The sequence below is a fragment of the Chelmon rostratus genome, chromosome 14, assembly GCF_017976325.1.
Source record: "Chelmon rostratus isolate fCheRos1 chromosome 14, fCheRos1.pri, whole genome shotgun sequence".
In the NCBI taxonomy this organism is placed as follows: domain Eukaryota; kingdom Metazoa; phylum Chordata; class Actinopteri; order Chaetodontiformes; family Chaetodontidae; genus Chelmon; species Chelmon rostratus.
Genome location: NC_055671.1, coordinates 13,977,908 through 13,994,378, shown reverse-complemented (window position 1 = coordinate 13,994,378; position 16,471 = coordinate 13,977,908). Strand labels below are relative to the sequence as shown.

Below are 16,471 nucleotides of genomic sequence, written 5' to 3'. Positions count from 1 at the left end.
TAATATAAATGTGCTTGTGCATGTGTATGTGTTATATCTTACACATCACTGTATTTTACCGCTGGCACCAGGGTCATTCAAATGTCTTTGTCAGCACAAAGCTCTGCTGAGCGGTTTAATCAGTGTCTGCTCATAAAAAAAAAAAGAAAAATGTATACACACACACATGCACATTTCAGAGCTGCCAGTTTAGCAGTGTGAGCAATACGTAGCGGAAAAAAGTAGTAAAACAAACGCCTGTAAAACCGTCTTGGGGCGCTGGCGGCAGCACCTAATGGGGTGTGGTGCCATGTGTAAGGGCCTGTTAAATTTATGCATTAAGGGCTAAAATCTGACTGACTGTTTGAATACATATATATGTGTTTTCAGCTGTGTCAAATGTTTCCTTTGTCTGAAGAAAATACGTGTCCCTCACTGGCTCGCCTCCAGCTTTTCTAATGTCATCATTCCATTGAATTCCCAGAGGAAGATTTAATTCCCTGAGATGTTCCTTTAGCGTACGCTAAAAATGCTTTAATAGGGATTACAGACAAATCAGAGTTTAGTTTTTACAGAGGAAGTAATTAACACTGCACATAAAGTTGAGCATGCAAAAGACAGTCAGCTGGAACTTTTGTAGCGTGGGGACATTCCTCGACAGAAATGATGTGATATTGGGCCCATTTCAACGCTGTTTTTTTATTACTCTTAATTCTTGCCAAAGAATCCATGTGATCACTATGTTCATGTGTGTTCTCAACATGCCTCTACTGCTTTTGTTTTGCTTTACAGAGATTGAGGCGAAGGAGGCTTGTGATTGGCTTAGAGCAGCAGGATTTCCACAGTACGCCCAGCTCTATGAAGGTAACACTCACACACAGAGTAGTCAGCATTTAGTCAGCTGCCTTGTTTCGCACAAAGACCTGCCCCCTTCAAATCTCTCCCTCCTCTCCCTGACTCTTGTTTTTTCCATCATCTATGCTTCTCTCTTTTTTCTGCCGTCCCTCCATCTTCCTATCCCTGTCTTATGGGCCACTGCGTTCTATTTCCAGGCTTCAGTTCCTGTCAGAGGGAGGGGTCATGGGAAAGGCCTTGTTATCTCTACTGGGACTCTCACAGCTTCTCTGTCCCTCTTCTTTCTTCCACCTTTCTCCCTTCACCCTGTCCTCAGTTCGCCCACCACTTTTCTTCCGCTCATCCCCGCCGTCAAAGCCTGCATTTTCTTTCTTTCTGTTTTTCTTTCCTCTTTTCTTCCTTCTGTCTTGCCCTCCTTCTGACTTTCTGAAAAAGCTTCATGTGATGATCATCAGGTCTCATACAGTTGAGGCACAAACAGGAAATGGCCCCAGTAATCTAAGAAGTAGCTCTTAAAATCCAGCAGTCCTGCTTTAGCAGCACACACACACACACACACACACACACACACACACACACACACACACAAACACAAACACACACTGTGCTTCTCTGAGAACTGCTGCGAGCTCCAGTAATGTCGGGTTATGGATGCCGGCCTCTGGGACTCTGTGGCTGCTCCCGGGTGTGCATGATGCCTGCAGTCTGCCAACCACACACAGAATCACCAAAATAAAAGGCTTGAGTCATTTTGGCGTTGGCATTGTGGGGGAATTCAAGTTATTTTCGGGTGTGTGTGCGTTCTGCAAACTTCAGATGCAGATGACAGGTGTTGACAGCGGCGGCGGCAGTTGTGCCGCATGTCACACACAATCTCCCGTCAGTCACTGACGAACAAAACCCTCTCTTACAGATTCCCAGTTTCCAATTGATATTTCCTCAGTGAAAAGGGACCACGACTTTCTGGACCGGGATCTGGTGGAGCCTCTGTGTCGGTAAGGACGCTCACTGCAGTCACTCATAGACTTGCAGACCCCACCCCCCCATTCCCAGCTAATCATTAGATGTCTGACCCTGACCCTTAATGAAGTCCCCATCCCTGTCTCCCGCTCAGACGCCCAGGCTTTGATCTGGTCACCTCCCCTCCCCTCTGCCACGCTCTGATCTCCCATTCAAAGAGCAGAGACCCTCAGGGGGCAAAATGAGGGGGCTGGGGGTGAGGGGGAAGTAGTGAGGGGATGCCAGTATATTCTTCCAGATGGCTTTGAGTGTATGTTTTAAGTCCCTCTGCACACCTCTATGATCTCTCTGTTTCACAGCTCCTCTTCTTCTCTTTTCATTGAAGTTTTCCCGGCTTGCACCACCATACTGGCCCCCCTCCCCACCTTTTTCTCTCTTCTCTGCTCACCCCCGCCTCTCCAATTCTCCAGTGCCTATGGTGGAGGAGGGTGTGGTAATTATGGCATTAGTGAATGCTGACAGCTATATTGAGCGAGAATACACATCATACCCCCTGAGAACGGTCTCAGGAGCTGTAAAACACACTCATAATGAGCTCTCTCTTGCTCGTGCATGGCTCTTTACATTGTTTTTTTTCCCAGAACTGTAATTTTAGATGATATTCTCATGCTTGCAGGAAAATATAGTGTATAGGCCTTCAACCAGGAAGAATAGTTTGCAGCATCCTGCAGCTGAAACACAGGGTGTGGAGACTACCAAAGCTCCTTCTGTATAATTGTCGACTTGGATGTTTACTTTCAGCAAGAAAGACAGTTGATATGACAGCTTGCTGCTTCCTGTTGGTATTTTTCGGGTTTATATGTAGCAACAGGCAGGAGTCAAACAACAAATAAAAGATGATTTCCCACTGTGCTGTTAGAGGTCGAAATCTTCTAAATGACAGAGGTCACCAAGCCCACCAAGCCCAGAAACATGTTTTTAATGAGTCCATCTTGAAAGGCACCAACACAGACACCACCCTCCAAATCAGCTGCCGTTCACATCCCCTGATTTGCAGAAGGGGGGAGGAGGTTGAAAGGATGGGTGCAGACTGCAAGAGAGAGTTTTTGGTGAGGAGGTTGCCCCCCAGCTCATCCACAGAGATGAGGGGGAGGAGGGAGGGAAGTGGAGGGGAGGAGCCGGCTGCGTTTCGGGGGGGAAGATGCACTCTTTGAGAGTGAGGATCAGTCCCAGTGGAGTGATGGAGTGAAGGATTCGGTCAGAAAAGAAGACCAAAGAGAAAAAATGAAGAGGCAGGTCTGACTGATCAGACTCAGAGGAGACAGTGGAAATGAGGAATGAGTGTTACAGTGCAGAGGGAAACAAGCACACAGTTAAAGACAGGACATATCCAGCCACCCACTGACTGAGTGTTCATGTGTGTGCGTGTGTGTGTTGCAGACGTCTGAATACTCTCAACAAGTGTGCCTCCATGAAACTGGATGTCAGCCACCCCAAGAAGAAAGTAAGCATTTTTTTTTTCCAACACTGAAATGTATTTAACCAGAAAATCTCCACTCACACACATCGCAGACATGAGTGTTATCATCAAGACTGTCAACAGCTAACACTAAGAAACTACACCCAAAATATATATAAGTCATGTCCCTGGTTCAGACTTTGAAGTGTAAGGATGAAAAAAGTAGATTAAACAACTTCACTCAGAGTGTCTGTGAAAGTGGGTCCTGATTTGCTTCCAGTTGAACTGGTTCATTTTGAGCACAAAACGAATAACAGTGTGATCTGGATACATGACTTCAAAAGCAAAGCAAAAACAATTTATGATCATGGCAAATGTTTCCCCGAGCATGGTGCAGAAAAGGACATTTTAATGGTGTTTATGACAGATGAAATCCAGCTAGTGCTCATGTCCAGGTATTCCTGTGTGAGAGAGTAAAGTTCTCAAGCTGCTGTCAGTCACCAAAATAAAATTTGTTTTTTTTTTAACCTCATATGTAGTGCTGATGATGAAGGATGGGTTGCCAAATCTGTCCAATAAAAGAAACTTTATTTCAGTGTGACTCTGTGTTTACAAGTCTTGATTTAATTGTAGTAAATCCTAAATGGACTAATAAACAGTAAATCATGATTTTTTTCTTTGGTCTGTATCTGTATATATGGTATTTATAATACCTCTTTTATCCCTCCATAGGGTGATGAATCTGATGAGGATGACCCATTGGCCATCAGTAAAAGATGGACATTCGAGTGGAGCAGCCGACGTTGGTCTCGTCTGCAAGACTTCCTGTTGGACAGCACCAATGAAAGCAGCCCGACAGGTCAGGGGGAGGGTCTGCACAGCACAGTGAGCAGCGAGAGTGTGCTGACTGACTTGAGCGAGCAGGAGATCACAGAAATCTCCTCACTGCACAGTGAGGACTCTGCCTCCGCCATGCCTGACTCCATCTCTATGGCGTCTCTCTCAGCTTCCTACCAACCGCCCAGGGAACTTCCACACTACAACTCCCTGCCAATCAAGAGCAGCCGCCATGGGCAGGGAGGGCGGAGTAAAGCCAAAGAGTTTTTGCGTCGCATGGAAATAATGCGTACTTGGGGGCCGTCGACGAGGCGGAAAAGCTCGAATCGCAGGCCGCCGCTGGTCATCAGTGGGCCGGTTTTGCAGGGGGAGGAGCCTCAGGCGCTGCAGATGCTCCAGTGTACTCCCATCAGCCAATTACAACACAACCACCAAACTGATGGTGACACTCCCTCTGCCTCCCTCACCAATGACTGTAAAGACCAGTCCACGGTGAGTGTGAGCCCCAGCAGTGAGACAGTGGTGCCCAGTGTGAAGGAGCCCGTGTGTGCAAAACCTCGCACTGCCAGCAAGAGAAGCAGCATGTATCTGGAAGATATGGAGCTGCCTTCTCAGGGTAAGAGGACTGATGGACAGAGCCAGTTTGGCAGAAACCAATTTCACTCATATGAAAACCTCCTCATTCACATCCCCAAAGACCATAAACCAGGCACTTTTCCAAAAGCTCTATCCATAGAGAGCCTGGCACCTTCCCCCGATGACAGGAACAATGGCCCCCAGATACAGGCCCAAACTTCTCTGCCTAACAATGGCCTAGGTGAGCCCTGGTCTGGTAAACCTCTCTCCAAGCCCCCCTGTCCCGGAGCTCCTCGGGGCAGCAGGGTGAGTGTTTACGACAACGTGCCGGGCTCCCACCTTTACGCCAGCACAGGAGACCTGCTGGACTTAGAGAAAGAGGACAATCTGTTCCCTCACCTAGACGACATCATCCAGCACGTCAGCGGTTTGCAGCAAATCGTGGACCACTGGAGCCGCAGCGTGCTGCCTGAGGGTGAGGCAGGGGAGGGGGAGGAGGAAGGGGAGGGCAGGACCACCCCCAGTGAAGGCGAGAGAGATGGGGTCTCCTTGAACGACACTGATTCGACAGGGACCAGTCGGGAGAGGCGGGACTCTGGAGTCGGGGCCTCACTGACGAGACCACGGTGAGTAGCTGTTCAGCTATTTGGGCTTATTACATGTTGGGTCTCGTTTTTGGAGTTTTGGCCCTAATTTTGATCTCATTGTACAGGAAAACTGTGGTACAGTAGCTCAAAGGTACACCAGGAAGCTGATCTTAAGGCCTCTACTGACTGAATCCCTCTGTCTCTCCCTTTACTGTTAATTTCTCTCCATCCCAGTCTACGATGGCCCAGTTTCAGAACCTCCGATCACCTCAACCAACCAGCATCTTCACTGCAGATCAGCAGCCAATCAGCAGGCCAGCTCAGCCTGCTGCAGAAGTTCTCTCTGCTCCGCCTCACCGCCATCATGGAGAAATACTCGATGTCTAATAAACATGGCTGGACATGGTGGGTGTCCCAATCAGGGTTGTACAGAAAATGACTGTTTTTATAAAAGCTATTTTTACCACTTCTTTCAACTTTTCTGTATCAGAGCTGAAACAGCAGGACAATATTTACAATCAACACCTTCACACACCTTTTAAAAACCATAACTTGATCTGTCACACTGATACTGGTTGTTACAAAGGGTGCGTGCATGATTACGCCGTCAAACTGTTGGTCAACAACTGCTTTAGATTCTCCACAAGCCAACAGTCGCCTGCAAACACAAACACATCCTTGTGTTGTTAACGATCAGGCCTGTTGATTTTTTACAATCCCCAGGAGGGAAATTCTGTTGACCAGCATCAACATGAAGAGAGAGATAATGAAAGCGTGGGCCGCTCTCTCTCCCACGCACCTCCCTAATTGTTTTCTCTCCGTCGCTCCCAGGTCTGTGCCCAAGTTTATGAAGCGCATGAAGGTGCCAGACTACAAAGAGAGGAGTGTGTTTGGTGTCCCCCTCATCATTCACGTCCAGCGCTGTGGTTTTCCGCTCCCTCCGTGTTTACAGCAGGCCCTTGGCCACCTCAGAACACACTGTCTGGACCAGGTTAGAGAGGTTTTACAAGACTGAATTAGAGTCTGCATGTTTCCTCTTACTATAGCGCTAAATGCTGCTTATTTACATTTCAAAAAAGAGGCAGCTGTCACAAAGCAAACAAGTGTTTCTTCCCTGTCTCAGGTGGGACTGTTCCGTAAGTCCGGTGTGAAGTCCCGTATTCAGGCTCTGCGGCAGCAGTGTGAGCTGACTCCAGACTCCGTGAGCTACGAAGACCAATCAGCGTACGACGTGGCCGACATGGTCAAACAGTTCTTCAGAGACTTGCCGGAGCCTTTGCTAACGAGCAAGCTAGGGGAAACCTTCCTGCATATTTATCAGTGTAAGTCGCCTCGGAGCCATGACTTCTGTAACGGCCGTCTGCCTCAGAGGATGATGATGACTGCAAATTTTTTCAAATGAGATCATTTCAGTGTGGGTTGGTACAGGCTAAACTGATATTAACATCACAAGCTGGAATTTTTAAACAGTGTGCATGTACTGAAAGTACTCAGCAGTCAAAATAAGAGTTTGATTCAGTGTTTGATATTTAATGTAAATTTTATCAAATTACTGTACGCATGGTTACATCAAAGATTGGATGTTGGTAACTGTCGTTCCTCCTCACTTTCTCCCTTCTTTTGGCTTTAGACGTCCCAAAGGAGCAGAGGTTACAGGCTGTCCGAGCGGCCATTCTGTTGATGCCAGATGAAAACCGGGAGGTTCTGCAGACGTTGCTCTACTTCCTGCGTGATGTCACATCCTTGGTGGAGGAGAACCAGATGACGCCAATGAACCTGGCTGTTTGTCTGGGGCCTTCGCTCTTCCACCTCAGCATACTGAAGAACGAGACGCTGTCGCCAAGGTACACATACGGACTAATGAACAGCTTTCTCAATGTCCGGAACATTTTGTGATAGAAGTAGTACGATCATCTGTCGCTCTGTGTAAAAGCTCACATGATTTATGTTCTGCACCTTCTGTGTCATCTCTATTCCTCGAGGTCAATCCAGAGGAAGTACACCACGGGCCGCCCCGATCAGAAGGACCTGAGTGAGAACCTGGCCGCCACCCAGGGCCTGGCACACATGATCACTGAGTGCCAGCGTCTCTTTCAGGTCAGGATTTACGATTCACAGCATTATTCGACTGCTCGTATATTATCCATTCGCAATGGGTTGACTGCTACTTTTATTGCTGTTTCCATAGACGTGAAAAATGATAAATGACTGAATCACTGATTCAGAAATAATGCATGACCACGTCTTTATATGAGACATTAACAAACACAAATAACTGACTATGTGAAGCAGAGTGATGTTTCCCCTGCTGAGTGGTTATTATTGCAGGCTACAGTATCATTGTGTGTAATGAGCTAATTTCTGAAACTGTATATCATCACTACCTTGAGACTGTCAGTGCGTTCAGCATATACAGCGGCTGTCAGTGAAAGCCTTTTCCAGGACGAAGAAAAACAAGCTTAATCACCATGAAATTTGAGCTTAATGTGGTTTTAAGTGTTTTCATAACACCAAGAATGGCTGAATCTTCTTAACCCACAAAGGATAGTTTAATTCTTCCAAAAGATGAATTCAACCAGTGTTGGCATTTAAAGGTTTTTTTTTATAGGATGATGATATTTCAAAGGCAGAAGACAGATATTCAAATGTTCCACTTTTGTACCAAAAAATACTTTGCGAGAGCCAGTATGACGTATTTTTCTCTCATCTCAGTGCTATTGCGCCAATGGCAAATAGACAACCCAGTCAAATCACACTTTGTTTTATTTGTCACCATCTATTTTCTGCTTCAGAAATGCTAGTATTTAGGCCTGAGCTGATGTGGCGCGATGTGATGTGACGCACGTCCGCCGTCTCTTCCCCAGATCCCAGAGGAGATGGTGACCCAGTCTCGCAATTCCTACATGGAGGCTGAGCTGATGGTGCCCCCCCTGGACGAGCTGTGCAAGGCCCACGAGGAGGAAGTGGATGAGGATGAAGAAGAGGAGGATGAGGAAGGATCCTATCATGCGCATCTAGAAAGGCTGGTCCAGAATCTGCTGGAGGAGGCCAAAGATAAGAGCAAAGGCTGGGTGTCTCGCTCAACTACTGACCACACGGAACTGGCATTTAAAAAGGTGGGTGGCCATTAAAAAACAAGGAAATTAAGGGAAAATTCTGTTTTTTTTACACATCTCTGTGCCTAGAGACACATATATACATCCAAATGATACATGATCAGATAAGGTATAAGGCTCCTCTGTAATGATGTGTTTGTGTGCAAGGTTGGAGACGGTAACCCCCTGCGGCGGTGGCGAGTGTGCATCGAGGTGTCAGCAACTCCCGGTGAGGTGCTGCAGCGGCTGCTCAGAGAGCGCCCCCTGTGGCAGACTGAGCTACAGCAGGAGAAGGTTGTGGAGACGCTGGATAAACAAACAGACGTGTACCAGTACTCCTGCCGCAACATGGCACCTCAACCCAGCTGTGACTACGTGGTACTAAGGTCAGGATTGGTGAACTGAAGCGTGTGGGTGCTTTGTGTGATTTCTGAAGAATTACTTATGGTTGAACAGTGCGCAGCTTTTCAAGTACTGTAAGCGATCACTTTACAATATCAGTACCAACAGATATGCAAAAAGACAGACAGCTACAGTCACAACATGTATTGCTGCTTTTCTTGCTCTTGCATTATGATGAAATGAATTTTCTTTGGTTATGGACTTACAAAACAAGACATTTGATGATATCACCTTGTGCTCTGGGATACTGTGATGAAAAATTTCATTTGTCTTTTGATGTTTTTAGACCAACAGTTTATCGATGAATCTAGAAAACAACCTGCTGATTAGTCAGTAATGAAAATAGTGATTAGTTCCCCACTGAACTAAATTCACCGCCTCCTCAGATCATGGCGTACAGACCTGTGTAAAGGCTCCTGCGCGCTGGTGTGTGTGTCCGTGGAACACGACGACAGCCCACGCATGGGAGCAGTGAGGGGGGTGGTGCTGGAGTCACAGTACCTCCTCGAGCCCTGTGGGACTGGGAGGACCAGGCTCACGCACATCTCCAGAGTGGACCTCAGGTGTGGGCCGATTTCAATTGTTCTCACAGGTTTGAATCCATATTGCAATCATTAATGTGCGTTTTTTGGTATTACAGGGGAAGGTCTCCCGAATGGTACAACAAGGCTTTTGGTCACCTGTGTGTTAATGAGGCCCAGATGATCCGCGCCTCTTTTCACCCGCCGGATCAGACGAGCACTGAGGCCAAGATCTGAAACCCAGGAATCAAGCTTTGTCTTGGGTCACACTACTAGAGCAGCTGGGCCTGAGAACCAGTGACCCAGGAGAGGAATCATCCAGGCAGTGGAGATTTGGTGTCTTTTCATGCTGCTGAGCCACACTGAGCTTTACTGTACCATACTGTACTGAGTGACAGTCATCCACACACACAAGGGAAGGAAAGAGCGCTTTCTGTCGTGTATTCCAATAATTTCACCCAGACGTTTTTAACTTTACGACTTATCACTATTTATTTATCTTGTAAATTATGATTTTACAAGTAGAGTTTCCAACTAATTAGATTTTCTTTGAATAGCGATTCATTTTTCATATAATTGGCTTGTAACGATGTGTTTGCGCTGGGTCATTTTTTTCCCAACTCCTCATCTACTAACCCAACGTCTTGGAAAAAAGATGACCTAATAAGACAGCCAGCACGAGCAAGTGTGACCATGAGACAGTTGCCATAGTGTTAGGGTTAATGTTTAATCTGCAACATCTTAATTTGATATCACTTTAATTGTTGTTGCCATGGAGTGTACACCTGAAGCTTACATGCTTAACTGTACCTGATTTTGTCATATGTACAATCAAAAATGGGATAAAAAATACTGATACTTAAAGTAAAATAATTTAATTTGTATTGATTAATTTGGGAAATCCATCAAAAACAAAATAAACAATATCTAATTCCAGCGATAGCCACAATTTTTAAGGAATTTGTCCATGTGTAAACTAATGCAGACTGCTACTGATTTTTTACTCCTCCTGCAAAGCTGTTAACTTATCACTTACACATGCACATTTCTAAAAATGCACTTAATTATGATCAAGCCTTCTACAGGTAATCCCAGTGCTCCCTGTCAATAGGAATGGCCAGGACCAGTACAATGTGGGTACGTGTCAGCATTACATTGTGAAAAGTGCTCTAGTACAGGAACAAGCAAGTACACGAGGGATCCAGATCACACAAAGGGGAAACACTCATCGGGTCCATAAACGTGTTGTTATGGAAGCATTATGTTGGATATCACTGTTGATTGAGTTCCCTGTCACTATTTTCAGTGTTAATCTTATCTAAATGTTATTTTAAAGTTATTATTGTCATTATATCGATGTATATGGTATCACTTTTGCTTTTTTTTTTTTGCTGTCATGTTATACAATGTCTAAGACATGTGACCATTTCACTGCTTCTGGGAAGCATGTTTGAAATTGTGTGTGTGTGTGTGTGTGTGTGTGTGTGCATGGATGTGCCCGTGTATCTGCATTTTAGATATACGTACAGCCTGTGTTGTAAATATATATGACGCTTTCTGTGCCAGCAGGTTAAACATCATAGCTCTTCAGGGTCTTCCTATCATATTGATACGCTGAAATGTGAACTTTCTGCACACCATCCTACTAAAGCAATAGCAGACTAAAGCTTGCTCCGCCATGGCACTGCCCTGGCTTTTTTTTGTTTTTTTTGTTCTGGCTGTAGGCAGCGTTGCTATGGTGTTGCTATAATACAATATCTCTACAGTGCCACCAAAATCGTGCGTGGATGCTGTTTGCTGGGGAGCTGTGTGGCATGTGTGTGCGTCTCTGTGTGTAAATACGCGAGTATGAGTGAGACAAAGAGTGAGTGATTGAATCTGACGTGGGCCCTCGGCTGTGTGGGAAAAGGCTCCAAACCTAGCTGAGTAGCTGAGACCAGGTCTGCTTGGTTGTTTCTGACAAAGTGACAAAAAACACAACCATTGTTTCTAAACAAGAGAATAAAAAGACTGAGGATTCAACAAAAACACTGTTTTGTGTGGGAATTTTCTTCAGTCTCTGATATTATATTAATCTTACAAAATGTATCTATAAAGTTGATGATTTGTTGATTTTTAATAGGGGGGTAGTCCTAACCCCTTATCCTAACCCTACAGTAAAAATTATATCTCTATATCTGTAGTTGTGTCTCCCTGAAAGTATTTTGTTACAGAGGTGGATTGGTCAGTATTTTCAGCCGCACGGATGCTACTGAAGGATCATAGAAGTCTTATAGGAATACTACAGGCAGCAGTGTGTCTCTGTGATCCTCTCGCTGTCATACACATGTCGCTACTTGTCACGTTGATCATGAAGGTGACACAACTCTACAGAGAATACAGGCTACGATATAGTATAAAATTTAGTATTTATATTACATAGTTTTGAGAATATCATAGATCCAAGATGAAACTGACAGAGGGTCAGGACTGTGAGAAAGCGTCGCAATTACAAATTAATCTGTTATTTGGACACCATGGACAGCTCCATGGATTTATCAATACACAGCACAGATATTCCAGAGTCATGGTCGAGGCCATAGATTAAGGATCAATGAGTTAGAGACTAGATTCAACTAAACAACCCCTCCGCCTCGGCACTCCCTCTGCCACTCTGAGATGGAGAGGGGGGATGGCAGGCTAACAAGAGGGATGCATTGTGGTCATATTGCTAATAAGGGGGATGGCATCCCCCCCCTCAAATTGCCTGCTGAATGCATGTATGTCATACACAAAATCTTTCTTGTTATGTGCACTTCTGTCCATTGAGTGGTGCTGTTGGCCTGCTGGAGTCTGAAGGTCATGAATGAATCTGAAAAGCGTGCCATGGAAAATGTTCCTAATAGAGTGAATGAAGAGTTATCAAAACATCAGGGGGTTCTCCCCGAGGACATCTTCACTGTGTCCTCTCAAAGGAATGAACGCAGGAAACTAAACCTCCACAGCTCGGATCAATACTCAATCACATTTACCTACTTAGCCGTGTTAGATGGGGACCCTCACAGAGGACGATGAAGGTGTTTGAATACAGACGCTGCTCCCCCCAGCCTCCCTGTGAGCCAGGGTGTCTGTTAGTTTGGTAACAGCACCGAAATGAGTGAAACATTGCTTCATTAACTCCTACCTCATTTAACATGTCAGTGATTTTATCAGGAAAGTAGGGCACACCGTTACAGCTCCTGAATGTCAATGATCCTCTGCACTGTGGGTGTACTTTAGCTCCACTACTCCATTGGCTCTGACAAATGAGGAACATCATGTTGCAAATTACACTCTTAAAAAAAAGATTCTGACAAGGTGAATCAAGCATTGATTTTCCCAACTGAATACACTGGTTTTGTGGGTACATTTTTTGAGATCCACAGGGGTCCGAGCAGATGTTGAAATTATGACAATATGACAGTGCTGGCTCTTAATATGTGCAGATAAAATGCAGAGGGATTTAGAAGATCTTCCATGTTCTTTCACGCGGAGTGACCCTGCTGAAGGGTTGGAGGGTGACCTCCTCTGGAGGAAACAGGAAGCGCATGTCCAGCTACTCTCCAGGTCCAAGACATCTCAACATCCTCGGGATAATTTTAAATTGACTTTCTTGTCTGTTTGTCCAAAGGTTTTCAACACTGGGCGAGTATGTTAAGGAATAGAAAGCAATTTAAGAACTGTGTGGATGGGATTATGAGCCGTAAAGCTGTCAAAGAAATATACTGCAGTGCAACGTGAAAAAAGTTAATATCAATTAATTTTATTGCTGTTTATTGTTGTCTTATTTCTATTTGAGGGATAATCAGCTCTAACTTTTGAAACTACAGTTTTGGTGGATGCAAGCAGAAAGTCTAGTAAATGTTGCCATGGAATCATTTAGCTGTGGGTTACAACTTCAGCCCCGGTTTTCAGCCTACATTTGGACACATTTGGAAAAAGGTATGCCGAATTATGTATTGGTAGCTCCTGATTACAATGCACCGATGCATGTACAGACAACTGTCACTGGATTACTCTGATACTGAAGAAATCTTAAAAATGTGATAATTCTAAGGCAAGTTCTGGGCGTTTTTTAGTTTAAATTCTAAGCGGATTTATGGATGTTTATTCACAATGGACATCAGAGATAATATTTGCCCCGGGAAGTGAAAGTCACGCAGCATCTAAGAATATGTTTATCATGTTTCTGTGTTCATATTTGATTACTCCGAGAAGCAGTACACATGCAACTTGCAGCCTAGGCCTCACTCTATCTAGCTGTCTATCTAGGGTTAGGGTTATTTCACTTAAGAAAGTTTCTAGTATGTGTTGCAATATATACATTCAATTAAATAGTAAAATTTAATTTGATAGTAAGAAATTTCATAATAAATACTTAACATTTATTTAAGACAACTTAGTGGCTTTAAATTGAATTCAGTATGTTAGTATGTTGTTTCTGAATGCAGAAAAAGGTGTAGAGCCTATATATTGTGGTATTCTTCAGAATATACTATATTGACAAATTTCTGAGTATGTGTTACTAAAGACTTGATGATACACCATTAGGCTTAAAATTGTTGATGGAATAACATGAGAACTAATCAGTTTTTCCTTTTTTTTCTTTTTTTTCTTCAGATAAAAGAAAATGGTATTATGAAGAGCTGGCTTATCTTGACCCAGCCTCCTTTATGTAACAGACCAAAATAACAAGATTTGAAAAGACCTCTTATCAGCAATCATTACAGAGTCCATCATCATTCACACTGGTGGAAAAACTCAGTTGATGTGTGTGGTGATGGACTTTAGTTGTTGTTTAATGTTGTTACTCCTTATCTGCATCACATTCACATTATGGAAGTTGAGCAGGGAGAGAGGAAGACCGGCGGAAGCAGATGTATTTCCTCTGAGACTGGTTAATCCACTGTCTTCTTCCAGACAATCATGATAAGGTCATTAATGAATAAATTATGCAATGAATGAATTATTGATGAGACCACGTTGGCAGTTGTGTGTACAGTATCCTTGAGTTTGTTCCCTGGCATTGGCATCCTATAACCAAATCTATGCACAATTAATTAGAAAAATTAGTGAAGCATGTGTTAAATTCTGAAAAAAGGGCAGAAATCTGTTACTTCATAAAGGCAACGGCTGCAGCTTGCTCGAGTAGTGAAGTCGAGCAAAAACAAATTCAACACTGCTGCACAGGCTGCATCCAATGAAAACCACAAACCAAATGTTGTTACATAATAAGCAAAAATATCCATGCAGATGTGGTGTGCATTCAATACTTTGTGTGCAGTATTTCATGTGTTGCCAAGGTCCCTGATCACATTTGTTACTTTCATGGCAAACAAGTTGAGCATGACCATGAAAAATTCATCCTAGAAGTGTCAAGTCATGGAGATTAATATTGTTGCTGTATTGTTGTTATGCTGAAGCACAGTGCATCCCAGCCAAATGCAGGTTTAGAAACTTTAACATTTTAAATGTTTAAATCTTCAGAGCAAGAAAAGCTGGACAAGTGTTTCATTACTCAGAGCTATCATAACATAATATAAACAGTACCAGTAATAACATCTGTGAATTATATCCCACAGTGCATGTAAATCCCATTATGACAGAAAGGTTAATGTGTTTTTTCTTATACTTCCTCCCATCTGACCAATTCTATTAACAAGTTCAAATTCAGCAAATCACGGCTCAAATCAGCGCTTTCAGTTGGAGTTGAGTTCCACAGGCGACAAAGCTATAGTGAACAGGTGGGCATACAGTATGCACTACTGCAGATATACAGTACACTGTATGCCATGCAGTGCACACTTTCATCCAAATTGCCTGCCTGAGCGCAGAACAAAGGTGGCCACACTGAGAATAGACTAATTTGTTACAGCACCTGATAGAGTCCCCTTTTTCACAGCAGAAAGGGCAGACATTTTGATTCATTGTGGCAGCGCAACTAATAACATCAACGATGGCTCCACTCCGTTCAGGTATGCCAGTGAACCAGCGCGCACAATGTGAAGAACAGCAAACAGAACTCCAGCTGTTATTCCCATTACATTTGTTTCTGACAGATCAATACAGCGTGGGAATGGTCCATTGGACGCTAGAATAAAGCTGGACTCCTTTGTTAGGCTCGTTGGCCGGTGTGCCTCACCTGCAAACACTTAAACTCATTTAAGCACCCAAGAACAGAGTTAGCCCCAGTTTGTGCCTCTCATGCATTCCTATTAAAGTTAAGTCAAATCTTGATTTTCTGGATTACCCAGCAATCTTTAAGGAACCAAAAAGGTTGTTTTTCCAACATGTTCTGAAGGCTGAAGAAACAGCTGCCTGCTGCAGCCAAGAACAACACTGTGAGAGCTGTGAGGGTGAACCGGAGCAGCACTGAACTGAGACTAAAGCTCTGTGAAGACAAGGGGAAAAGCAGATTCAGGTGATCATTCTCATCATTACAAATGATCCCCTTTCACATCGTTATTTGATGAATAAAAATCTAAATGTCCAATTTTTATACTTTATCATAGAGCACAGACAGACAGCTGGCAGGTGACACCGGGTGCCTGATTGGTTGGCATTCACGACATGTGGTAACTAACTGCACTTTCACCTGTGTGAACATACACGCCGTGTCCTGACAGGAGGTCCAATCAGGCCACAAGGAAAAAACACCAGTGCAAGTGTGCGTTCATGTGCTGTCGGAATAACCGGAAAAATGAGTACCCGACACGGAAAATTCACACAAGCGCCCCCTCAAGTCAGAACAACAAACCGGAAAGTCTGCGAAAATTTTGGCACACAACTTTTAACATCGTATACAGAAACATGGTGGACGGAAGTGAATGTTTGGTCTACGGTAAGAAAGTTTTTTATTGATTTACCTATTGCTTTATTTATTTATTTATTTTGTGGCTCACATGTAATTTGTAATATGGTTTTAGGTTGTAACCGCACATAGAGGGAGATTAGTAAAATAAGTTAAAATAGGACATTGTAGTGTCCATGTTTCCACATTACACACCAAGGTCTGAAGAACTTCCATCAGAGGAGCATGTGAATGCACCATATCATCTTCCATTTAATGTACATGTAGCTTCAAATAGAGAACATATTTCCCACACTGTCTGATCTTATTCCACTGCCTCTAATGATATATCACACTTATATGAGTTGAATGTCTAAACTCAGAGTGATTTT

General features: G+C 43.9%; 1 protein-coding gene across 4 annotated transcripts in view; it reads left to right on the top strand.

Annotated features, from left to right (window-relative positions):
• Window positions 1-11,281, top strand: part of stard13a (StAR-related lipid transfer (START) domain containing 13a) — a 41,020-nt gene extending 29,739 nt beyond the window's left edge. For all 4 annotated transcript variants that reach the window (XM_041952322.1, XM_041952323.1, XM_041952321.1 and 1 more), the window contains 13 exons: window positions 772-843; window positions 1,748-1,829; window positions 3,235-3,298; window positions 3,986-5,292; window positions 5,488-5,658; window positions 6,085-6,244; window positions 6,377-6,575; window positions 6,884-7,097; window positions 7,236-7,350; window positions 8,118-8,369; window positions 8,517-8,734; window positions 9,137-9,313; window positions 9,391-11,281. In XM_041952322.1, coding sequence (XP_041808256.1) covers window positions 772-843; window positions 1,748-1,829; window positions 3,235-3,298; window positions 3,986-5,292; window positions 5,488-5,658; window positions 6,085-6,244; window positions 6,377-6,575; window positions 6,884-7,097; window positions 7,236-7,350; window positions 8,118-8,369; window positions 8,517-8,734; window positions 9,137-9,313; window positions 9,391-9,508 — 3,149 coding nt within the window. In that variant the 3' untranslated portion in view covers window positions 9,509-11,281. The remainder of the gene's footprint in view (window positions 1-771; window positions 844-1,747; window positions 1,830-3,234; window positions 3,299-3,985; window positions 5,293-5,487; window positions 5,659-6,084; window positions 6,245-6,376; window positions 6,576-6,883; window positions 7,098-7,235; window positions 7,351-8,117; window positions 8,370-8,516; window positions 8,735-9,136; window positions 9,314-9,390) is intronic.
• The last annotated feature ends 5,190 nt before the right edge of the window (window positions 11,282-16,471 follow it).